Genomic DNA, 25,939 nt, shown 5'->3' on the forward strand with positions numbered 1-25,939 from the left:
AATACATACTTTACTTCGACTAATTAGCAGGTGTTGTTGAATAATAATTTTTGAATCTACTGCAGGTCTGTGTGATTCCATTAACACCTAATTTAAGAAAAAAACACCCAAGCACATGAGCACTCAACACACACACTTTCTGTGTGATGCATGGGAAGGTTTTTCAAACCTCTACCAGAAAAACTGTCTCGCTTGTTTCATATTGTGCCTGAGGAGTAGGAGCTGTTGCCGTAGCATCAGAAAGGTGTGAAGACGGATGGGTTGTGATGAAATCTTTATTTAGAGGGGAAGAGACACTCCCAGTGTTGATTGCCTCACAAGGTGTCCAGCTGTGCTCTTCTGCATTAACGGAGTATCTCCAATCTCACAGATAATTCATATGTCCAGCTGTGCTCTTCTGTGTTAAGGGACCGTCTCCAATCTCACAGATAGTTCATATGTCCAGCTGTGCTCTTCTGTGTTAAGGGACCGTCTCCAATCTCACAGATAGTTCATATGTCCAGCTGTGTAAACTGTTGAGCTGTGTAATCTCACAGTTTATTCGTATCGGCTCACTTCCTCAAATTACTGGAATCATAACCCATCAGGAAGGGCATTTTAACCGCTGCTACGAATGGAGAGAAACAAGCAGGTTTCTGTTTGGGACTCTGGGCAGATGATTGGAATGAGTCTAATTTAGTCTAATCTTAACTATCACAGGAAGGGGAGCTTCAGGAAAGAAAAAAAAAAGTGTGCTGAAAATGTGAAAATATATTCATCGTGCTTCAAGTCCTCTTGCTTTTTCAGCAGTTTGTGTACGTGTGACTCCGGTCTCAGACAGTGATGTTTAACACACTCGTTTTTTTATTTGTTTATTTTAGCATGGAACCCCCCCTCTGCTCATAGCAGCCGGCTGCGGAAATGTCCACATCATCGACGTGCTCATGAGGAAGGGGGCAGAAATCCAGGCCCACGACAAGGTTCGCACCCCTCCTGCGTCCGTTTCGCCCATCCACACCAATAACTATAACCATATCCATATTCAGAACTATAACGATAACGATGTGAGCATCCACAGTGATGAACGATAACATTCTCACGACTATGTTGACATGACATAGTCATGATGAATAGTCATGATCACTCTGAAAGTGATGATATTGTTCGTCCCTGTCGTTGCAGGTGTGGACTCTGCCCTCCACTTCAGTTAGAAAGATTTTTAAAACAACATATTTATAGTTATCGTTATAGTTATCATGTACATGGGCCTTTATGCCTGTGACCGAAACGCATTTTGGGTATATTGTCATTGCTTTCAAATCAATGTTTCAATTTGGACTTTATCAGGTAAATTTATCTGAGTACCCCTGAGTTGAATGGAAAACAGTGGGCCATTTGCTCTGTAATTTTCACTGAGGCTGTGTGAAAAACATAGACGTGGCTGATTCTGACTGGATTAATATCACTGTGATATACAAAATGACCTCACCTCACCTGGAAAAAACAATCCTCTCTGAATACGGCATTATACATATAATCTTTGTATATATTCTTGCATTTTTGCATTTTTGCATTAATGCATGTTGACTTTTTCCATAACAGTTGTTTGCCACTACATTTTTCATAAATATAGTTTGACCGGGTCTGAATGTTATTTGAAGGTATAGCAATTGAACAGTATTCTTTCTATTGAATTTTTCAGAGAAGGTTAATAACATTTCAGTGATGTAGATTGTGTATTGGAAATCCAAGAAAATTTGAGTGTGGGTTGTTTATTTATGTTCATGTAGGAGCTGGCTGGTAATAAATGCAGAAATAACATGTTTTGGAGCATTAGGCGATGTTTAACCACCAAAGCGCGCTCCGTTCTGCAGTGTGGCGCGAACGCGGTCTATTACGCGGCGAGGCACGGCCATGTTGGAACCCTGAAATTCCTCCATGAAAAGGAATGCCCTCTGGACACCCAAGATAAGGTAACTCCATCTCCAGTCTGCTCCCCGAAGGCCCGAGCCTCAGTCAGGGCTTTGTGCTTCTGATTCTCTGGAGGTGGCCGTCTTCAAAAGGGCCCAGGCTACAGATTTGTGTGCTTGTTTACCTTTATCGGGTTATTTGTGGTTGCCATGGTTATGTGTCTGGCCAAGAATTTTGGCTCCTTGATGGTTGGTATTGCTACAGCTCAGTGGACTGAGAACACAGATGGCAGAGCCGACAGAATCTTATATCTGATATATAATTATATTTGTAGATTAATTGTCTTTCTTATAATGTATTAACTGTAACTTTGTAATAAGAAATAAATAAATAATAATGGCAGTATTGTGTTTGTAGATTTGCACTTTCTGTTTGTACCTTTTACTGCAAATGACTACTCAATTTTTGCAGCTAAACAGTTTTGAAGTGCCTTTCTGAAGTGCTGTTACAGCTCCGTCTCGCCTAGGAAACAAGCCTGTAGCCTTTGAAGAATTACTCACTCCATCTTAATGTCATAAACACATGCTGTGATGTCACTTCCTGCCCCCGCAGTCTGGAGAGACAGCGCTGCACGTGGCGGCCCGGTATGGGAACGTGGATGTAGTCCAGTACCTGTGCAGCATTAAGGCCAGCCCTGACCTCACTGACCGGGTACGTGCACCACCGCTCACATCATAGGGGGTGTACTGTCGTCACGTAACAGAGAAGTCTAGTTCAATGAGCTCTGAGTGTAAGGTATTACCACAGTGTAAGTGTGTTGTGTATAATGGTTCGAGGGGGTGGTATATGCTTGTGTATAATAGTTTGAGAGGGGGGTTCAGGCTTATGTAGTAATCAATTGATCACAGTCTTCAGCCAAGATAATGATGAGTTGAGTCAGGTGCGTTTAGTGTGCAGGAAAATAGATATCTAGAACAAAAATATTTGTCCACACTGGTATTTCTGACGTGTGTGTACAAAAAAACAAAAAACAGTCATGACACAAATACGTCCTGGTGTGTCATGGATGTCTGTACTTTATCTTTAACAGGCCATTCAGCCCAGCAATGCTCATCTGTTCCTACCACGTGTACCTAATACTTAATCTATCTGTGTGTGTGTGTGTGTGTGTGTGTGTGTGTGTGTCTGTGTGTGTCTGTGTGTGTGCGTGTGTGTGTGTGTATGTGTGTCTCTGTGTGTGTGTGTGTGTGTGTGTCTCTGTGTGTGTGTGTGTGTGTGTGTCTCTGTGTGTGTGTGTGCGTGTGTGTGTGTATGTGTGTCTCTGTGTGTGTGTGTGTGTGTGTGTGTGTGTCTGTGTGTGTCTGTGTGTGTCTGTGTGTGTCTGTGTGTGTCTGTGTGTGTGTGTGTGTGTGTGTATATGTGTGTCTCTGTGTGTGTATGTGTCTGTGTGTGTGTGTGTGTGTGTGTGTCTGTGTGTGTGTCTCCGCAGGAGGAGGAGACGCCCCTGCACTGCGCTGCGTGGCACGGTTACTCCTCGGTGGCTCGGGTTCTGTGTGAGGCCGGCTGCAGTGTGAACGTGAGAAACCGTGAGGGAGAGAGCCCCCTGCTCACCGCCTCCGCCAGGGGCTTCTGCGACATCGTGGGGTGTCTGCTGGAGCACGGGGCCAACATGGACTCCACCGACAAGGTGAGACCTCCCCCAACCAGCTCTGAATGACCAGAGAGAGAGACTAGCTGAACACAGAAAGCTTCCCGAACTGCCCTAAGATGGCCGCTAACACAGTGTGTGCTTTCTTTACTTTACTTAACATTACATTTCAGGCATTTAGCAGATACTCTTATCCAGAGTGACGTACAACAAAGTGCATAAGCAGGTACAAGTGTGCTGACAACCCCAGAGGGAAGTGCAGTTCCAATGCCAGAAGTGACCACATACTCCTGTGGAGTAATCTTTTGAGCAAACAAAACAATAAGCTGTGATAAAACAGTCCTGGCAAATATGCTGCTGTAGTGTGTGCTGAGACCCCCCCCCCCCAACTCCCATCTCCCATCTCTCTGAATGGTACAGTCCAAGAACAGAGGCTAGCTGAACCCAGAAAGCATTTCTCAAACTGCTCTGCGATGGTCGCTAACACAGTGCACACTTTCTGTACCAATTAAGCGCTTCCCGTGGGCTACATTTCCAAGCGTTTATCTCCCTTTGAATCAATACCTATTAAACTGCTGCTGTTGTTTAATTGAATTATTTAAAGACAGTAGGAACATGAGAAAGTGATGACCGCTATAAAAGCAGGTTGTTGGTACCATCGCGGCTCATCGTTTAGCCGGTCTGGAGGTAATTTAGCGCTGTGTGAAACCAGGCCTTTCACACATAAAGGAGATAATTTCCTGTACTGTCTTACTAAAAGCCATTCTCTAAGACTTCGGCAAACAGCCCCATTCCCTGGCTGCCCATCTCCTCTCTGCATAACCTCCGTTTCACCTGGAGGTCAGAGCTCAGCCTTGGAGAAATACAATTATTATCTACTTTTATCTCAGAGGCCTACATATTAGCTTCAGCGGGAAAGGCTGTTCTTGAGTATGCCGTGTTGGTATTGAGATGGCATTGAGAGAGCTAGGTGATGAAGGGGTGTTGAACGAGTATAAAATGGCTGCCGTGTTGGTATTGAGATGGCATTGAGAGTGCTAAGTGATGTAGGGGTGTTGAACAAGTATAAAATGACTGCCGTGTTGGTATTGAGATGGCATTGAGAGTGCTAGGTGATGAAGGGGTGTTGAACGAGTATAAAATGGCTGCCATGTTGCTATTGAGATGGCATTGAGAGCGGTGTGTGACGCAGGGGTGTTGAACGAGTATAAAATAGCTGTCTTGTTGGTATTCAGATGGCATTAAGAGCGGTACTGTAGGTGAGGGAGGGGGGTTGAACGAGTATACAATGGCTGCCATAATGGTATTGAGATGGCATTGAGAGTGCTAGGTGATGAAGGGGTGTTGAACGAGTATAAAATGGCTGCCATGTTGCTATTGAGATGGCATTGAGAGCGGTGTGTGACGCAGGGGTGTTGAACGAGTATAAAATAGCTGTCTTGTTGGTATTCAGATGGCATTAAGAGCGGTACTGTAGGTGAGGGAGGGGGGTTGAACGAGTATACAATGGCTGCCATAATGGTATTGAGATGGCATTGAGAGTGCTAGGTGATGAAGGGGTGTTGAACGAGTATAAAATGGCTGCCATGTTGCTATTGAGATGACATTGAGAGTGGTACTGTAGGTGACGCAGGGGTGTTGACTGAGTGTGTGCGTTCCAGGACGGACACATCGCCCTGCACCTGGCCGTGCGCAGGTGTCAGGTGGAGGTTGTGAAGTGCCTGCTCGGACACCACTGCTACGTGGACCACCAGGATCGCCATGACAACACGCCGCTGCACATCGCCTGCAAGGACGGCAACCTGCCCATCGTCTCCCTGCTCCTGGAGGCTGGAGCAAGCCTCGACATCGCCAACAAAGTGAGTGTGTGTGAGTGTGTGTGTGTGTGTGAGTGTGTGTGTGTGTGTGTGTGAGTGTGTGTGTGTGTGTGTGTGTGTGTGTGTGTGTGTGGCTGCGATATTGCTAACAAAGTGTGTGAGTGTGTGAGTGTGAGGCTGTGATATCGCCAACAAAGTGTGTGAGTGTGTGTGTGGCTGCGATATTGCCAACAAAGTGAGTGAGTGAGTGAGTGAGTGAGTGAGTGAGTGAGTGAGTGAGTGAGTGAGTGAGTGAGTGAGTGAGTGAGTGAGTGAGTGAGTGAGTGAGTGAGTGAGTGAGTGAGTGAGTGAGTGAGTGAGTGAGTGAGTGAGTGAGTGAGTGAGTGAGGCTGCGATATCGCCAACAAAGTGAGTGAGTGTGTGTTTGTGTGTTTGTGTGAGTGTGTGAGTGTGTGTGGCTGTGATATCGCCAACAAAGTGAGTGTGTGTGTTTGTGTGTATGTGTGAGTGTGTGTGTGTGTGTGTGTCTGTGTGTGTGTGGCTGCGATATCGCCAACAAAGTGAGTGTGGCCTGGGCATCCCCGACAAAGTGAGTGTGTAGGCTGGGTGTATGTGACTTGGTTTCTTATTTATAAACATTTGATTATCATTTTGCTTCTTTGGCGTGTTCCCGCCAAGAAGTGAAGAATTGTAGGAATACTGAAGCTGAGAAGGTTTTTTTCTTGAGGGTTAAAGGTGGAGCTAGTGTCGTTGTTATGATTCACGTGAACCATGAAACGTGGTGGCAGCTGTAGTCTCAGAGGCACAGTGAAATGTGGAAGAGATGGCCTCGGTAGTCATTCCACTCTCCCCCTGCCGGTCTTTAGTGACAGTGTATGCGGTGTGTAACGGGGTGGTGCAACAGGGTGTGTGTAACGGGCTGTCTTATTTGTCCTCCAACAGTACGGAAGAACCCCGCTCCATCTGGCTGCGAGTAACGGAGGCCTTGAAGTTGTCCGACATCTCTGCGCTGCTGGAGCCAACACCGACGTGGTGGCCAACGTAAGCCCTTTCTAATCACTTGTCGCCAATAGACCTGGGTCAAATACGGAAGTGCTTTGGATTCAAATACTTTCCTGTGCTCGATTGATCTTGCGGCAACCAAGAGGACCAGAAGACAGGGTTTGCACTTTTTGAGAGTATTCCATAGGTTCCAGTACACCAGACAAGCTCAGTAAAGCAAAGAAAAGTATTTTAATCCAAAACAATTAGGTATTTGAACCAGGGGTCTGATCACCAACTCAGGGTATCTTTCACAGTTCAAATTTAATACGGCTGTTTAATTTTTATGGCTAATATCCATATTTATTCATGTGGAAAGAAATCCGAGCATTATAAATTTCAGGGTTATAAAATAATTTAATTGGATCACTCGCACTATTGTAGCACTTCAGTAAGAAGTTAGAATTTACAGCAGTTCTGTTTGTGTGAATATTAGTGCTGCACCTGCTGAACATTTACCTACTATTTTAGCCTGTCACAACGAGTCAAGATTTCCTAATGGTGTCTACACTATTATCTAAAATTCCTGCGAAACTCTCCCATACGTTCCCTGCCCAGAACATGAGCAAACCATATCAGAATGGATGACAGTAAGCCTAAATTAATGTTCAGGGGTGCCATAACGGGGCATGTTAAGATGATTCAAAGGGCCTGACTGACAGGGGGCCCTCAAAAAATATAAGAGGATAAGATTGTCTGGGGTGGTGGGGCCCAATGTGGGATATTTTCATGGGGTCCTGCATATGTAGAAAACGGGTTGTGTACACTATAGGGAATAGGATGCATTCTGTTCAACATACAGCATTCATGCATGCTGGTGCATCAGCACAGGCTTGGGTTGGAACTACACCTGACACGCGTATTGTTAGCTTAGTGGTAGCTTAGCATCAGCGTAGCTTTCACGGTGCGAAGCTCACTTCCTTCTCGGTGCCCGTGCTAGTGGGTAATAGCTGTTACACAGGCTGTGTGGTGCACGTAGTACGCACTATATGTTTCTGTTGTAATTCCAGCCTTAGCGGGGGCTGTAGACACGCAGTAGAGAGCTCACGTTGAGCAGTTGTGTTTGAGTCTCTGCAGCTCACAGCCTGGGGGAGTGTGGGGAGGTGGGGGCAGCGTATGGCTCTCGCTCCGTGCTTCATCCCCCCCTCCGGAAAAAACCTCTTTAATTAGAGAGCGCGGCCCCGTTTCCCAGCAGCACCCGGGACCCTGCCTCAGGTGAGCTGTGCGGTGTTCAGCAGGTCTTTCCTGATCGCCTCAGACCCGAATAATCAATAACCGCTCTCAATCCACCGTCTACCGTGGAAGCGCGTTCGGTCCGTGCGTTGGGTTCGTGCATCCGTCATTTTTACGGCAGAAGTAGCGGAAATGTTCACACTGGAACCGCATATACGGTCGGGGGTGGGAAACGATTCACGTAGTCCTCTGACCTTGCCATATTTTATCACATTAATATTGTATGGCATGTGGATGCACTAGGCGTGTGCAGTATATGAAATGGGTATTGCTATCTATAATTCATTCTTTATGGCATTGGGCTCACCAGTGTCTTGTAAAAATCTTTCTGCTTCCCACAATAATGATCCGAGTGACTTTTTTTGGACATTTCTTGCTGTTTCTCTCCTCATTTTGTTGTAGGATATATGATGATGTGTATGTTCTGTGTGGCAGCTGTGTATTCTGCTTTGTAATGTAAATGAGCAGCGCTACATGATGCCCTTGTTGTGGCAGAAGTACATTTTCATCTCAAGGACTCTATGCCGTGAAATGTCAAAGCACTCCATGTGTCCTTGAGACATTGAGAGACCGTTTTTTTGAGGACCATTTAAAATGTGCATGTATGTGCGTGCGTGTAAGGGTGTATGAGAGAACGGGTGTGTTTGTGTACACGCTTGTGTGCATGAGTGAGTGCGTGTGTGTGTGAGTGTGAGAGAGAGACCTGTGGGTGATGGAGAGAGAGTGCGTGTGTGGAAGAGAGAAAGGGAGAAATGGCATCTCCATTTAAAGAGCCCCTCTTGTGTAGTCACTCTCGCATGCAGTAATTGGCAGCAGAGCGTTGGTTCTAATCGCAGGCTTATTAGACATGAATAATCACAGCCTGGTGGGCCCCCTCACCTCCTCTCTCCCTCCGTCCCTCCCTCTCTCCCTCCCTCCCCAGCGTTGCTTCCACAATGCGTTTGAACACGGCTGCTCCTCACCTCCGTGAGCTGTACCCCACTGCGTCTCCTTCCATTACCGTTAGTGGCAGCTTTCAAAACTCATTTCAGATAAGAGTTTGCACATAGCACCAGCTCCCTACTGTGTGCTTAATGTATTCCTGCGTACGGTAAGAGAGCGACTCGGCCGCTGTAACCTCTCGCTGTGTTCTTGCGGAGACGTGCTTGTGTTCTAAACAGCGCTGGTGTTCATTTCACAAGGGGCCAGTGCGGTCTGTCTCTTTCCATTTTCACCATAAACACGGTCTAACCCGGTTGCGATAATGCAGCCTGACATTACTCGAGCGGTGAGTGCACACATACACACTCTGGAGGGAGGGGGGGTGGACCATGATAATCAACTGCTGTGCTAACGAGGGTATGCGCGCTGCATGCTAACGACAGAGGCTTTTTTCCTTTCTTTTCTTTTTTGAAACGAGAAAAAAAGAGCATTTAAAGCAGGCATGCCGTCCTGGCAGTCACTTTAGCCTGAACCAGGGCTGCACAACCCTGCTCCTGGAGAACTACTGTCCTGTACGTTCTCATTTTAACCCCAATTTGGCATTTCTGAGTCTTCTAATTAGCAGCTCGACAAGATCTCTAGCTGTTGAGTGAGGTGTGCTTTGTTACGGTTGGAGTGAAAACCTACACAACAGTTGATCTCCAGGAATAGGGTTGGGCAGCCATGTTCTATGCCAGGCGTTGTGGACTTTGTTGGCAGAATTACACTTTTCTGTCCTAGGTGATGGTGCTCAGAGAGGGAGCCCAGGTGTGAGTGGACAGTCGATACCTCTCCGCTCGGAGATGATTGGGCCCAGAAAGAGGGCTTTACCAGCTCCTCGCAGTGTTAAAGTGCTCATCAGGAAATAAGTGGAGTGATGTGTCGGAGATTCGGGAGCTTAGCGAGACACTGCTCCACGCTCCGCTGCTCCTGGCTCCGCTGCTCCCTGCTCCCTGCTCCCTGACACTCCCGCTCTCTCCACAGGATGGGAAGACCGCCGAGGACCTGGCTGGCCTGGAGCAGCACGAGCATATCGCCGCCCTGCTGGCGAGACTGAAAAAGGTAACGGTGGGGCCTACTGCTTCAGCTCGGTCTCGTATGGCCTGCTGTGTGTCCGGCCCGCAGGGAGATGCAGTATAGGGCAATATGTTTCATTATGTCTTTCAATATTATGTCATGATATTGCAGCATGCCACAATGGATGGGGAAATGTATAAATTATCATGAATATCAGATTCTGCTGTAGATTTAAAAAAATACTGACTGTGAAATGCTTAAACAGTTAAAACTGTAAATACTAAATACTTACGATAGCCATCATAATTTTCAAAACATTGCAGTAATTTAAATTTCTGTTAGGGGTGTAGTTGACAGAAATGTTGAATCTCTGTATGTTAAATATTTAATTGGTTCTCTCAGTAATGATATTCATTGAGTATGTTAATCAACTTTTCTCACACACCTCCTGTTGAGATGTTAGTCACAGAGCAAGTATAGCCCAAGCCAAGCTGCTGTTTGAGTGTGCCACAAACTGTCAGCGGCGCTGATACTGGTGGTGATGTGTGTGTGTGTGTGCATGTGTGTGTGGACGTGTGTGTGTGTGTGTGCGCGTGTGTGCGCGTGTGTGAGTGCGTGTGTATGTGGATGTGTGTGCCTGTGCACACGTGTGTGTGTGCACGTGTGTGTGTGCACGTGTGTGTGCGCGTGCGTGTACGTGCATGTGGGTGTGTGTGTGTGCGTGGGTGCACGTGTGTGTGGGTGCGCGTGTGTGCACGTGCGTGCGTGTGTGGATGTGGATGTGTGTGTGTATGTGTGTGTCTCTGTGTTTGGGAGGGGGCTGTTTCTCATCAGAAATGCCGTAACGCACTCCGGCCAGGTTTAACGTATCAGTGACACACTGTGCTGTAATAACACATGACCTCACACGGTGCTCTCCCACACGATTGGTCACTCGCTCCAGGACACACACAAAGGCAGCTACATGCAGCAGCTGCGGCCCACCCAGACCCCACAGCCGCGGATCAAGCTGAAGCTGTTCGGCCATCCCGGCTCTGGGAAGAGCACTCTGCTGGAGTCCCTGAAATGCGGCATCCTGCGGAGCTTCTTCAGGAGGAGACGGCCCCGCATCTCCTCCACAAACTCCTCCCGCTTTCCCCCGTCCTCACCCCCCCCCAACAAACCCGCAGGTACGACCACACCCCACACCCCACGTCCTGCTGCTCCTCCTCCCACAAGCTGTTCAGCAGATCCATCCTTCCTTTTCTTTTGCCATGGCCTTTAGGAAGTTGCCCTCCTCCAGGGAAACGTGCACGCTTTAGTGACTCGAAATTTGAGTGACAGTGAGGGGAAATCACAGCGATGCTGGGAGACTTTTCTGTGGGGGGAAAAAAATGGTTTTGTCAGCTCAACAGGTTCAAGATGTAGTTGGAAATTAGTTTGGTTGCTTTAGCACGGATACTGATAGCAGGTACCCCCTCACACCACACACAAATACGCCCACACACACACACACAGAAAAGGTTTTCACCAAACGGTTCCTGCTCTTTTTTTGAGCTGTTCCTCCTCCCGTTGCCCCGGTGACCTCCATCCTCACAGATCAGAGCACACGGGCCAGCGCGGTCCCGTAAGCCTCACTCACACGCGTCCGTCACAGGCTGGCGTCGCCATGCGTCAGGCGTGTCAGATGTGTTCGGCACGGTGTGACTAACACCCGACACGCTCCACTGCTACCCAATCCGTCACGGCCACACTGGACCATAGACGCTCCTCTCTTTCGCTGGTGTTACGTCCTCAGCCTTTCCTGTACACCTTATCACACTCTATGGTTCAGCCAGGGCCTTCTGACTCCAGGTTTCGAAGGTAGTGGCAGGAATGAAATCTCATATTTGGGGACATTTGTCCTTCTGTGTGCAGCCAGTCAGATAGTCTGTGTGGCTGGTGTGTGTGAATTGAAACTGCAGCCTTGTGCATCATCCTAGTTGTCTTTGGATGTTCAGTTTACCCTATCCATATGCCATCAGGTTACAGTATTTTTATATATTTATTTTTCTTTGGTATATAATCCTGTCTGGGTTGTCAGTGATATTAATACTGGATTTGGGGGATTTGATATAATGGGGTTACAGACAAGCTGTGTCTGGTCTTCTGGCCTCGTGAGGCTCTGTATCGGGTGGTGAGGACTGCAGAGCGATCGCGTTAAACCCCCCGGTCGTACACTAAAGAGCCACGCCCATGCTGAGGGAGAGGGGTATTCCTGTCAACACGGGTGATCCATGTTTGCTCTTAAAGAGAACTAGGATCTGAGCCTTCACCAGCTCTTCTGTGAGGGAAATGCGCCACCTTTTGGTGAAAAGGCAGTACTACTGATGCCAAATAATTATGGTGTGTCATGAAACTTTAGCACGCGCTTCATATTTATACAAGCAAATTTACTTATTGTTCTGGGTTAATGATATTACGAAGGCTTCAGGTTCAAGTCCTGAATGGGGTACAGCTCTTGTACTCTTGAGAAAGATACCATCCCTTAAATCAGTGGTGGCAATTTTCGGTCCTGGAGGGTTGGTATGTATACAGGTTTTTGTTTTGTGGGTACACCAGTTACCCTGGATAAATGATATAATTGGCTGTGTATACCAACATTCATAGATTAGATCACACAAAAACAATTATTATTAGGGATTCAAGAGCAGTCTCCAGCTGTGATTCATGTATTTATCAAGAAATGTAGCTAAAATGTCAGATGGCGTAAATGTGAATGCTCATGAAGTCATTTAGGCCAGAAGTTGGCATGAAAACCAAGAACAGATATGGCCCTCATTGCCCACCTCTGTCTTACATTATTTCACGTGTATTAACGGTCCCGAGAGTGCCGTATGGAACTCAAGCGTAACGACCGTAAAATCCCATGCACTCTCAACCCTTTCAACCAATCAAAATGACTGCTATACGATCGTTTTCAGCCCCTATTAAAAGCCTACTTAATTTTCTCAACCAAAGCCAAAACCCGGTGAGATTTGAATGGAGCCTCTACATATTGGTCTTGAGACTGAAAGGGTTAATGTATGAGATGTTTGTGTATATTTACTCCTGGAGTGAGATGGACATGAGTAAGCAGTGCGCTGGTGTGTGTGTGTGTGTGTGTGTCTCTAGTGTCTGTCAGTATTTCCAACCTGTACCCCGGGTGCGAGAACGTCAGTGTACGTAGCCGGAGCATGATCTTCGAGCCCAGCCTCACCAAGGGGGTCCTGGAGGTGTTCTCCCCCGTGCACAGTGCCCTCTCCCCAGCCGACGACCAGACCACCAAGGCCATCGACATCCAGAACGCCAACCTCAACGGTACGTGGCTCCGAACACCAAAACCTGTCAGTCTTAATAGTTGGTCTTACTTTTTTCCTAAATAAGATAAAAAGAGGGGAGACGGTTTTACTCATTTCAAGGTTTACCAGTGGTCTAAGACACTTTTCGAGCAAACTCAAACTTAACTTAAAACCAGCTAATATTCTCTACTGGAGAGAAAGAAATAAGATTGGACCTCTCATTAAAAGACTAAAACACATGCTAAGTACATGCAGTGGTCTGAAAATGTCTGCATCAAATTGTTTTTTTATTTTATCTTTACATCAAATTATTGTGTTTATTGTAAACATATTTATGCTCATGTTTGAAAAGACACTTTTATACCAATGCAATAGCTCAGGAGTCAAAATTGAGTATGAAATCTAAGACTCAGTAGTGCCTCCAACAATCTTGTGGATGAATCCAGCCTTCATCAGAATAGAAGTGCACTCTGTTCATTAACCCATTTAAAAAGTTTAGCCCAGAAAATGGATGCATGTAATTCCACAGGATGCATGTAACTCCACAGATATTATGTCCGACCTCCCCATACGCTATATTCACTATGGGAACTCATTAATTAAATGAGTATACACTAAGCATCTGTGTTATACAGACCATATCATTCTGAATTTCCTTTTCTCTGTCTATCAGGAGTGGGGGATTTCTCGGTGTGGGAGTTCTCCGGCAACCCGGTGTACTACTGTTCCTACGACTACTTTGCAGCCAATGACAGCACAGCGGTCCACCTGGTCCTTTTCAGCTTGGAGGAACCGTATGAGACCCAGGTCAACCAGGTCACCTTCTGGCTCAACCTGTTGAAATCCCTGACTCTGCCAGAGGAGAGCATAGGTACACACCACAGCAAACCCCCCCGGGCTGTTAGCCGTTAGCATCGCACTCACCCCACCGACAGGCACACTGGCTCAGAGCTTTATCACAAGCCTGGGGCCTGGTGTGTGTTTTGTCCTCAGTATGTTTTCATGTTTTCATGGATTGTGTAATGGCATAGGAGTAATGCCTTTCAGGTCTAACCTGTCTCTTGTGAGCTACGGCATTTAAAAAAGAAGTGCTGTGCTATTTGTCAGTTGCAACAAGCAAGAGGTAACATGGTGAAATATGTTTTACTAGGAAAGTACTTCAGTAAGAAGTGTAACATACTTGATCATACTTTAGTAAGAAGTGTAGCACTCTTGGTCTTACTTTAGTAAGAAGTGACTTTAGTAAGGGGGCGACATGGCTCAGGCAGTAAGAGCAGTCGTCTGGCAGTCGGAGGGTTGCCTGTTCGATCCCCTGCCTGGGCTGTCGAAGTGTCCCTGAGCAAGACACCTAACCCCAAAATGCTCCTGACAAGCTGGTCGGTGCCTTGCATGGCAGCCAATCGCCGTTGGTGTGTGAGTGTGTGTATAAATGGGTGAATAAGAAGCAGCAATCATACAGCGCTTTGGATAAAGGCGTTATATAAATGCCAACCATTTACCATTTACCATCAAGTGTAACACACTTGGTCTTAGAAGTGTAACTCACTTGGTCTTACTTTAGTAAGAAGTGTAACACACTTGGTCTTACTTTACTAAGAAGTGTAACCTGCAGTGGTCTGTAGCGTAGTGGTTAAGGTAAAGGACTGGGACACGCATGGTCGGTGGTTCTAATCCCGGTGTAGCCACAATAAAATCCGCACAGCCGTTGGGCCCTTGAGCAAGGCCCTTAACCCTGCATTGCTCCAGGGGAGGACTGTGTCCTGCTTAGTCTCATCAACTGTACGTCGCTCTGGATAAGAGCGTCTGCCAAATGCCAATAATGTAATGTAATGTAACACACTTGGTCTTACTTTAGTAAGAAGTGTAACAAACTTGGTTTTACTTTAGTAAGAAGTGTAACACACTTGGTCTTACTTTACTACACACCAGGAAGAAAGAGCTGCTATGAAGGCCTTGCCCTGGTCCCTACAGCCCCTGCAGGTGTACTGTGGGTTCTTGTTAGCTGTATTGTGTATACTGGCCTCAGCCTGTGTATACCACCACTTTCAACTCTCTTTCATTCATTTTAATTTACTTTGTTATTTGGTATATTTGTTTATATATATATATATATATATATATATGTATATATATTTTGAATAAAATTATCTTTCGTTATTGTCTTGGAGTAAGTAGATCCTGCTCTGTGAACACATAAGGCAATTACTCTTTATGCATTTTTAGTGTTTTCCCTTTTTGCATTAGTCTCACTCTTCTGCATTGTGTATTCTAATTTTCCTTTCCAAATGGCCTTTCAAGGTGCCTTCGCCTTCCCTAAATTGGTGGCGCATTGCTTACATTATTACATTCCAGAATGCAATCATATCCCTCCCTGGTCTGATGACTTATTAATAATAATGAGTCTTAGGCATGCAAATTGTGAGCATCCCATGGTCTCTAGTATATGTGAACAAAGCTATCTAGCCCCAGTCAAAGTTGTTTCAGTATTGCCTGTGAAATCATGCAGAGGTTTTGCTACAGCGATTGCCTTGTTCGCCCCGTGTAGACCGTAATCAATCCCAGAATGCTCAGGTCCCTCACACAAGGCCCTTTGTTTTATTTTGCAGCCTTCAGTGGAAAGATTAAGAACCCCCTACAGGTTGTGCTGGTGGCCACACATGCCGACATCGTGAACCTGCCTCGCACCTTTGGAGGAGAGTTTGGCTACGACAAGGAGAGGTGTCTCCTTAAAGAAGTCAGAACCAGGTATCCTGTCTGATTCAATCTCCATGTGACCTTCCCACTGTGCACTAAAGGATGTGTTAAAGAAGGATGTGTTAATATCCTACACACTTTCTGTGTTACTGTACTACTTTTGTGTTACTTTCAACAAATGATGTGCCAATGTTACTGCTTTTGTGTTAAGCATTAAAAGGGGGACTTTTAACACAGACTGTTGAAAGTAATACAAAATGTGTTGTTCTTAACTAGACATGGAGCTGTGTTTACAAAATGGCATGTTATGTGTTGTTTTTAATACATCTGTTTTTAGTGTGTATGTCATCTGTACGCATGGCTTAAGTCTTGTAATGAGTGCATATTCTGCGGTCTCTCTCTGAACATTCCTTGTGGTTTTATTTCAGAAGGTTGGCCGGCAGAATTGAAATGTAATACTGAAAACAAAATACTGTTGTTTTTCCCCAAATCTTACTTGAATAATTGTCTAGGTTTGGCCATGACCTTCAGATCTCCGAAAAGCTTTATGTCATGGACGCCGGGGCGTCTAACTCGAGAGACATAAAACTGCTGAGAAATCATCTTCAGGAGCTTCGAAATTCTATCATTTCTGTAAGTCTTCTGTTTTAATCAAGTCACCGTTTCAAAAAGAATGTCCCGTTTCTCCACAGAACACCTGCTGGGGACATGTTTGAACACGCCGTGAACTTGTTGCTCTGTCTCAAACACAAATGGGGGGGAAAAAAGAAAAAAGGCTTTAACTGTTCTGCACCTGTTTGTCTAGCAAATTAAGTTTAATTATATTATTCATTTAGCTTTCAAAGCATAAATCACAGAATGATTATAATTCTAAAATAATGGACTCTGTATAAAGTCCCCAATGGCTCTCTCTCTCTCTCTCTCTCTCTCTCTCTCTCTCTCTCTCTCTTTCTCTCTTTCTCTCTTTCTCTCTCTCTCTCTCTCTCTCTCTCTCTTTCTCTCTTTCTCTCTCCTATGGGACTCTCTCTGTATAAAGCTCCTATGGGACACTCTCTCTCTTTAAAGCTCATATGGGACTCTCTCTCTGTATAAAGCTCCTATGGGACTCTCTCTGTGTAAAGCTCCTATGGGACTCTCTCTGTATAAAGCTCCTATGGGACTCTCTCTCTCTCTCTGTATAAAGCTCCTATGGGACTCTCCCTCTCTCTCTGTATAAAGCTCCTATGGGACTCTCCCTCTCTCTCTGAATAACGCTCCTATGGGACTCTCCCTCTCTCTCTGTATAACGCTCCTATGGGACTCTCTCTCTCTTTATAAAGCTCATATGGGACTCTCTCTGTATAGAGCTCCTATGGGACTCTCTCTCTGTATAAAGCTCCTATGGGACTCTCTCTGTGTAAAGCTCCTATGGGACTATCTCAGTATAAAGCTCATATGGGACTCTCCCTCTCTCTCTGTATAAAGCTCCTATGGGACTCTCTCTGTATAAAGCTCATATGGGACTCTGTCTCTGTATAAAGCTCATATGGGACTCTCTCTCTGTATAAAGCTCATATGGGACTCTGTCTCTGTATAAAGTTCATATGGGACTCTCTCTCTGTATAAAGCTCCTATGGGACTCTCTCTGTATAAAGCTCATATGGGACTCTCACTCTCACTCTCACTCTCACTCTCACTCTCACTCTCTCTCTCTCTCTGTATAAAGTTCATATGGGACTCTCTCTGTGTAAAGCTCCTATGGGACTCTGTCTCTGTATAAAGCTTGTATGGGACTCTCTCTCTGTATAAAGCTCCTTTGGGACTCTCTCTCTGTATAAAGCTCATATGGGACTCTCTCTCTGTATAAAGCTCATATGGGACTCTCTCTCTGTATAAAGCTCCTATGGGACTCTGTATATAGCTCCATATGGCTCTCTGTAAATATAGCTACCTGTGGCACTCAGTGTTGGATATCTCTCTCTCCAGACGGTCCAGCCCATGACGCTCCTGTGTGAGCGGATTGTCTCCACCCTGCCCTCCTGGAGGAAGCTGAATGGGCCCAACCAGCTCATGTCCTGGCAGCAGTTTGTGCTGGACGTGCAGGAGCAGATAAACCCCCTGGTCAGCGAGGAGGACTTGAGGGAGGTGGCCTCACAGCTACACAGCATGGGGGAGGTGTGTATGTGCTCCATTTAATAGGTCACATCCACCACATCTATCTTCATATTCACCACATCTATCTTCATATTCACTACATCTATCTTCATATTCACCACATCTATCTTCATATCCACAACATCATCTTCATATTCACCACATCCTGGTAATTCAGTCCTGGTAAGGTATATGTCTGTACAAAGTCCTAATAATAATAATATTATTATTAATTGGCAAAAAAAGCTTTAAAAAAAACAGTCATTTCTTTAGATATTTCTAATTAACCAGCACTAATGTCTCACAAGACATTGCTGTTGAGTCATTTAACATTCCAGTACTGGCCTATTGGTATTGAATCATTCTACTCCAGCACTGGTAGTAATGCTGGTAATGAGTCATCCTCACTGTTGCGAAACAGAAATGAAACCCAGAAATGACATGGGCAGTAGATTTCCAGGAATAGGGCTGGGAACCTGTGCTTTAGCTTTTTCTACAACATTGGCTCACAAGATAAGAGCAGTGGTCTGGCAGTTGGAGGGTTGCCAGAGTGATCCCGCCCTGGGTGTGTCGAAGTGTCTGTACCTGAGCAAGACACCTAACCCCCAATTGCTCCTGACGAGCTGGTTGGTGTCTTGCATGGCAGCCAATCACTGTTAGTGTGTGTGTGTGTGTGTGTGTGTGTGAATGGGTGAATGAGAAGCATCAATTGTACAGTGCTTTGGATAAAGGCGCTTTATAGATGCGGACCATTTAGTTCTCCTGCATTAATATACCACTAGAGGTCACTGTTCATACAGTTCATGAATGAGTGAATCAGGTAATGAGTCATCCTGACTCAGGGTCATGACACAGCTGTGTGTGACCGGGTGCAGCTGTTCCTTCTGACCACTTCCTGACCCGCTCTCTCTCCCACACAGATAAACAACATGCAGAGCGAGACGGTGCAGGACGTGGTTCTGCTGGACCCTCGATGGCTTTGCAGCGGTGTCCTGGGCAGGATCCTGTCTGTCGAGACGCCCAAGGCCATCCACCACTACAGGGGGCGCTACAGGCTGGAGGAAGTGCAGGGGCTGGTGGGCGAGAGCGACGTGGACGAGCTTCTCCAGATCCTCGACGCCATGGACATTTGCGCCCGTGACCTCAGCAACCCCACCATGGTGGACATCCCCGCTCTCATCAAGACCAACGGGCTCCAGCGCTCCTGGACGGAGGAGGAGGAGGAGGAGGCGCTGGTCTACGGGGGGGTGAGGGTGGTGCCCGCAGAACACCTGACGCCCTTCCCCTGCGGACTCTTCCACAAGCTGCAGGTCAACCTCTGCCGCTGGAGCCACCAGCAGAAGCCAGAGGGCGATGACATCCGGCTGTGGAACAACGGCGCCAAAATCGCTCACGGTGGAGCCGAGGTGATGGTCCTCCTGGTCAACCACGGGCAGGGCGTGGAGGTGCAGGTCAGAGGGCCCGACTCGGACCGCATCAAGTGCTACGCCCTTCTCGACCTCATCTGCAGCATCATCGACAACCTTCTGGCCGCCACCCTCCCGAGTCTCCTGACCGCCAAGTACTACCTGAGCCCCCAGCAGCTGCGGGAGCACCATGGACCCGTCATGATCTACCAGCCCAAGGACTTCTACCGGGCCCAGGCCCAAAGAGAGACCTCGCTGGCCAACACCATGGGCGGCTACAAGGAGAGCTTCAGCAGCATCCTGAGCTTCGGCTGCGCGGAGGTCTACCGCCAGGGCAGTCTGGGGACCGACGTCCACATGTCGGAGGTCTGCCTCCTGGCCCGGAGGAAGCTGAGCCGGCTCCTGGACCCGCCCGACGCCCTAGGCAAGGACTGGTGCCTCCTGGCCATGAACCTGGGCCTCTCGGACCTGGTGGCCAAGTACAGCACGCCCAACGGGACGCCCAACGGGACACCCAATGGGACCCCTCCGGCCAACCAGACTTCCCAGCCCAGTCCCACAGCCGTGCTCCTGCAGGAGTGGAGCGGGCGTCCCGAAAGCACGGTGGGGGTCCTCATGGGTCGGCTCCGGGAGCTGGGGCGCCGGGACGCCGCGGACTTCCTGTTAAAGTCCGCGCCCGTCTTCAGGGTCAACCTGGAGGCGCCCGCCCCGGACAGCTACGGGCCCACCTGCAATGGCGGGACATCCTACAACTCCATCAGCTCGGTCATATCGCGGTGAGCGCCGTGCGGTTTGGGACATAAAGTGCAATCCTTATGGGGACCGGCCACTCAAAAACTCTGCTGTACAAAACCCCAGTCCACAGCCCAGTCTTACGTGTCCACAACTGTGGCCCTTTCTTTTTACGAATGGTTTATTTCCCCTGGTTGGCCCTGAACGAATGATTCATGTAACTTTTATTTATTTTTTTATATATAATTACATTTCCAAACACAAATTAGTGCCACTGCCACCTTTATTGTCACCGCATTACCATCACAATGAATTGAAAAACGCTTTTGTGAAACTTCATCAACGTCTGATGTTCTGTTTTTCGAACTGGGATTGTTTTATCTATTTAAATTAAAGTCCTTGCTTTAGCTGTTTACTTAAAAATTCTTAAATTTAGAAACTAGGTTAATTATATGTGTGGCAGCATGAACTGTAAAGAGTTCAAATAATGAGTGCCTTGGTGTGATGGTATTCTGTTATCAGTCTAACCATCCTTTTAAACCATTGTATTAGACAAACCCGCTACCTCCCGAAAAGAGCCTAGCCAGGGAAGGTGTGTTTACCAAAAGAGGTTTCCATGCACAAATTTAGCCCCTTTTTGGAGGAAGTGCCCCAAAAAAAGGAAAACAAATACACCTACCTAGAAATAAACAACCCTGAAAAATATGTAAAAGTATTGGAGCTGGAGGGTATCCCCAGAGAGCTGCTTCTAGAGTGAGTTTAGCAATGTAAAGCAGTGTTATCCAACATGGCTCTTCAGGGGAAACGATAGTGCTAGTCCTGAGCTAATGAGGGGTGTTAAAACTACACATCGTATACATTCCAGAACTACCAAAATGGTGGAAGAACAAGACTAAAATGGTGCAGGGCTTGTATCTCCAAAGGATTCAGGAACAGCAGAAAAACTAAATCTTTCAAGATGGAGTCTGAGCTGAAGGAGCTATCATTACTTTTATGTTCTGCCATTTTAAGTGCTCAGTTCCTTTGCTTCATTTATACTAAATTGGTAAAATACTGGTATCACAGATCTGCTAGTTGCTCCTCAAAGATTGTCAATATACAAGCTGATTATTTAAGTAAGTAATATACTTCTGAATCACTTATTTGACCAGGCTGACCAATTTTTGGCAAAAAAAACTAAATGCCAAAATGTACCATGAGCATTGTTACAAATGAAAAGATATATTTACATGTTCCAATAACACTGATATTCACCTCGTCCCCTTACATTGTAAAACATCATTATAAATTCATGCAGACCTGCTGTACCAATACTGTGTATGTATCTGAGTCAAACTAAGAAAAGGGTCAATTTCATGCTTTCGTGTCCTTAGAAGCATGATCAAGTATTCCTGTTTAACTCTACCCATCCTAATACTTTGTGAAGCAACATTTAAAAATGGCCCAGTTTGTTTTGGTAAATGGTTGGCATTTATATAGCCCCTTCATCCAGTGCTGTACAATTGATGCTTCTCATTCACCCATTCATACACACACTCACACACAGACGGCGATTGGCTGCCTTGCAAGGCGCCGACTAGCTCGTCAGGAGCATTTGGGGGTTAGGTGTCTTGCTCAGGGACACTTCGACACAGCCCGGGCGGAGGATCGAACCGGCAACCCTCCGACTGCCAGACGACTGCTCTTGCTGCCTGAGCCATGTCGCCCCACAATAGATTAAGTTTGATTCTCTTTGGAAATAGGTCTGTCATATAGAGTTTCGACTCATTTACGATGCTTCACAACAGGCATTACTAAATGAATGCAATCAAAGAAAGTAGGGCATCATGATATTTTTTATGTTGGTAAAGCTATTAATTCTGTCCATGGCCCTGAAAGGTACCCAGTAACAGTATATGAGAATGTAACAATTTTTGTAAATATTGAGGCCTTCAAGAAATGTGCTCCATCTTCCCTATACTGTACATCTTCTCTGTTTGGATCCGAAAGGCGCCATCAAAGGGTGACTCACCCAAAACAAAAAAATATTGAAACTGGAATGAACTATGTCTTAATGGTTTAAGTTTTTGGATAGCCAGCACAATGGCAATGTATCCAATCATGTGCTGCATTTTCTTCAAGCCGTCTTTTTGTTTTGGGAACTTCTGGAAGTGTCCGTCGGATACAGCGAAAGATAACAGCACAGCACAAAGACAAAGGGGTGGTGGTCACTCACGTGTGGACAGTCGACTGCCTCTGGACTACACGGTTACATTGCAGCCAAGCTGTAAAACAATATCTCTAAAAGGGAAATGAAACAAACCAATTTTCTCATTCCAAAAAGGCACAGTCTTAACGTCAATTACTGGAGGAATAACAGTAGCCTTCAAAAGTCTTAATGTGAAATGATTGTGATTTTTGCAGGGGGTTGTTCTTCAATTCGTACTTTTCTGTGACCCTGTCGTGGTCCATTTGAGGGGAAAGAATCCGGTGTAACTAAGACTATTTGTACAGCCATTTCTTTGCACAAGAATATTTGTTCTATTTATACCATTATGTTCTTAAAGCATGTCTTGGAATGCTGTGTCCTTAATACTTCCTTAAACTTTATAGTGTAGTACATTTTTATAATAAATTGTTTACCTGATGACCTCGCCTTCTTTTTCTCCCACTGCTAAGCCATAACATGTGATTGTTTTTCAGACAAGTACCTTGAACTACAATGTTGTCTGTCGCTCCTTTTCAGATTGTGTTCCTGAGATTTCTTTGAAGCTTTATCTTGCATTGATTTTAGTGTTTGGATCGACTTGTTTTGTGTCGACAACAAACTTGGGACTCTGACAACCCTGCCATGGCTTGTACTGGCACTGTATGGCCGGCTCATTTCCTTGAGTTTGCAGATCCAAGATCTTACTGGATTACAGTATTTTAATGCGTTATTTAGATTCTCACTTTACCGTTCATATATTATGAGTCTTTCATGCAGGTTGGAAGAGCATAAGAGCAGTTATATTGGGTCTTTCTTAATCGGGGAAGAAATTGCAATGAGCTGGAGGCCACCCCTCATGTCGTTATTTTAAACTGCAAAGATTGAGTTGTTCTTGAGCTGTTCCATATATTATTAGGTTATTAGACTGCCATCATAGTGTCATTTTGAAAGGCAGGTTGGAATTGGTCTACAATCTATGACGTGCTGTAAAAAGCACATATGGGTATGGCAGTTTAATCAAAGTACTCACTGGTCTTTAATAATTAAGTTTTTACTATTTTTTCATTGCGTTTTAATGTCTTCTTCAATGATTAAAGGTGAGACTGACTGTTCAATTCGCATTTTGGTTTTACAGTGTGTGACAGCGGGCTCTCACACAGAACCAAAACTTCCCTTGAGATGGGGGCAGAAGAATCAGCTGTCAACTTCTCACGTCACATAATTTGGAAAGCAAACTGCATTCAGTGCAGACATGCATACAGAACTGCCTGATCCACAGTGTTTGTTTTTCTGCTTCTCCCCGATACGTCTGGCATAGGGCATGTCTCTGCTCTATCATTGTCTGCAGAGAGCTCCTTCAGGGGTTAATGATCACATGCTGTCTATTTTTGTGTACAACACAAATGCTTTACGCAACCATGTACCTTTGAACCCATGTTTTGTTTTGAAGTTGTGCATGACTTCCCTCAAAATTTTCATTCCAAAATGCAGATCCTGCAGTTCTATGGATTTAAAGGGGACTAACCTGACATCAGGTTTACAGTTTTAGAAGGAATAATTGTGCTAACCAGCAATATGGCCATTTTATAATTTGACATCATTGAAAGGAAGGAAGGAATGTAATGTTACTGATAAATTTCAGTTACTTTATCATTTTGTCGGTGATCATAATCAGAAGTTTGTTCGCAGATCTGAACAACAGTGACCTTGTCATCTGACATCAACAGGCTCTTTTTTGATGAGCGAAGATGAGCTAACATGTTAAAATGACAGTTAATGGTTAACTGAAAAGAATGGTGTGAACAATTGTTAATAGAAACCACTGTTTCACAGTGCTCTGAGGGTTAATTTCCCCTTTCCTACTGATCTTGCCTTCTATACCAAAAAGAGCCTTTCTGCATGCTACTGGGGTATAAAACCACAACCGTTCGGTTGGAAGCCATGTAAAAGCATCAGAGAGGCCTTAAAAAATTTTAAAAAAGCAACATGGAAGTCATTAATATTCCCCTGGACAACCATAGGGGATTCTTCACCTCCATTTGTCAGCGAGGGGGGCACTTCAGTGACAAGTTACTGAGCTTTTTGTTCTACCTTTAAACTGGTTTGTCATCCCCAACACTTTAATATGTAATCTTAGGTTAGATCTGATTAGCGCAGTATTGTCAATAAAAGAACCATACTGGATGCAAGATAATCAGTAATGTAGCATCAATTTGTGCTATTATGACCATTTGACTTGATTATAATGAGATTTAATATGGAATTAGATGTATAATATGCAACATTGCGTTTGTAGGTCTGTGGGCAGATCTGCCCAGGTTGGCATGTAGGAGGAAACTGCCAAGTAGACGGAAACAGTGCAAAGCATGATTACATGACCAATCAGAGATCATGCAGGACACTGTCATACGCTCCCGCTGCAGACCTTGTCGAGTTTTAGACCATTGTATTTTCATAACCAAGAAGGCATTGCATTTCAAAGAGCATGATCACACTAGAAAAATAGATCTGGAGATCTATTTCCCTCTGTTGTGACTGGAAAAATAAAAGGCTTGCACTATTTGGGTCAGAGAAGTCTGTTATAAAAGTTGGATAACTTTCCATTGGGTCACTTTTGCAATCACAAGATAAGATTGTGTTGGAGTCTATCTGAACAGGATATCGTTTTGTTTATTCCATGGTGACAACATCAGACCAATCTTCAACTTCCTGCTCGCAGCAAATACGATATTTTTTTACGATATCACACCTCGATTCAATCTGTAAATATAGCTGCACAATTTCACGATATCACAATCTAGGTAGGGCCACGTGCATTATTCATTATTATACCTTAACGTGATCTGTGACAATTTACACAAGCGTTTAATTTGATGTGTGTTCAACAATGATTCTTCCATCAAACAACATTCCGGTCGTTTGCACAATTCTGTCAGAATCTATAGGAAGCTTTTTGTCCACGTGGTAGATTCTGATCACCTGATGCAAGTCACATCACATAAGCAAAAAACAAGTCACATTACTTTGTAAGGATAGGACACTGAGTTTCATGGCATTGATGTTTTGATTTACTTTAAGATTGACAAGATAGAGAAAGATATATGTTACTTCGTACAATTATTGATCATTATGGGTAAATTCCACATCCATAAATGGACAGACTCCAAGCCCAATGTCATTTTGTGAATGAATTAATTCAGTATGCACTACTTTAAGCAAAGTTAAGAATAATATAACATAAGATGACGTGTAACTAATAAATGGCACATTGCTCATGTTAATAGTGTTTGTATGTATATGTCTGTGTATTGAATTAACCGTATCATGTTATAATAATAATAATAATAATAATAATAATAATAATAATAATAATAATAATAAATTAAACACTGAATGTATTATTGAATGCTTTATCGTTAGTTCAAAATTAAGTTTGTACGAAAGAGGTAAAAATTTGTTGCCTCCTCAAATATTTTAGCATGCGAAATAAACAGCCGTAGCATCTGTTCATGCAAAATACGCTGTTGCGAACTATTTCGCAATTTTGTCATGTGAGAATGACACGACAGAAGCTGTTGCCCTATACCTGTTGTAACCTGTGTGCGCTACCCATGCTTGTCAAAGAGCATTTGGGACGCTTGGAGTTTTCCGCATAACGCTTTGAGACATGATAGATATTTATGCTGACATTACCTGCAACCACTCGTCGATACGAAATTATACAGTCATAGTTATAATAGTATTGAAATGGTATCGCTGCTTGTCCAACAAAAAAGGTTGTTCGTTTATTGGTTCATAAAGGCCTAGCTACACCATTCTTTTTCACGCCGCTGTCTTCAGTGGCCGGCTGGTCAGCGTTTAATAAACATAAGGTGGTTTAT

At 45.0% G+C, this 25,939-nt stretch overlaps 1 protein-coding gene across 1 annotated transcript in view; it reads left to right on the forward strand.

Annotated features, from left to right (window-relative positions):
• The window catches only part of dapk1 (death-associated protein kinase 1), a 66,745-nt gene extending 44,249 nt beyond the window's left edge, over window positions 1-22,496 (forward strand). The window contains exons 13-26 of the mRNA XM_061260499.1: window positions 861-959; window positions 1,854-1,952; window positions 2,503-2,601; window positions 3,380-3,577; window positions 5,200-5,397; window positions 6,298-6,396; window positions 9,574-9,651; window positions 10,550-10,775; window positions 12,739-12,924; window positions 13,579-13,776; window positions 15,512-15,650; window positions 16,112-16,232; window positions 17,565-17,753; window positions 18,653-22,496. Coding sequence (XP_061116483.1) covers window positions 861-959; window positions 1,854-1,952; window positions 2,503-2,601; window positions 3,380-3,577; window positions 5,200-5,397; window positions 6,298-6,396; window positions 9,574-9,651; window positions 10,550-10,775; window positions 12,739-12,924; window positions 13,579-13,776; window positions 15,512-15,650; window positions 16,112-16,232; window positions 17,565-17,753; window positions 18,653-19,918 — 3,195 coding nt within the window. The 3' untranslated portion in view covers window positions 19,919-22,496. The remainder of the gene's footprint in view (window positions 1-860; window positions 960-1,853; window positions 1,953-2,502; window positions 2,602-3,379; window positions 3,578-5,199; window positions 5,398-6,297; window positions 6,397-9,573; window positions 9,652-10,549; window positions 10,776-12,738; window positions 12,925-13,578; window positions 13,777-15,511; window positions 15,651-16,111; window positions 16,233-17,564; window positions 17,754-18,652) is intronic.
• Window positions 22,497-25,939: the final 3,443 nt, after the last annotated feature.

This window comes from Conger conger, chromosome 11 (assembly GCF_963514075.1).
Source record: "Conger conger chromosome 11, fConCon1.1, whole genome shotgun sequence".
Classification (NCBI taxonomy): Eukaryota; Metazoa; Chordata; class Actinopteri; order Anguilliformes; family Congridae; genus Conger; species Conger conger.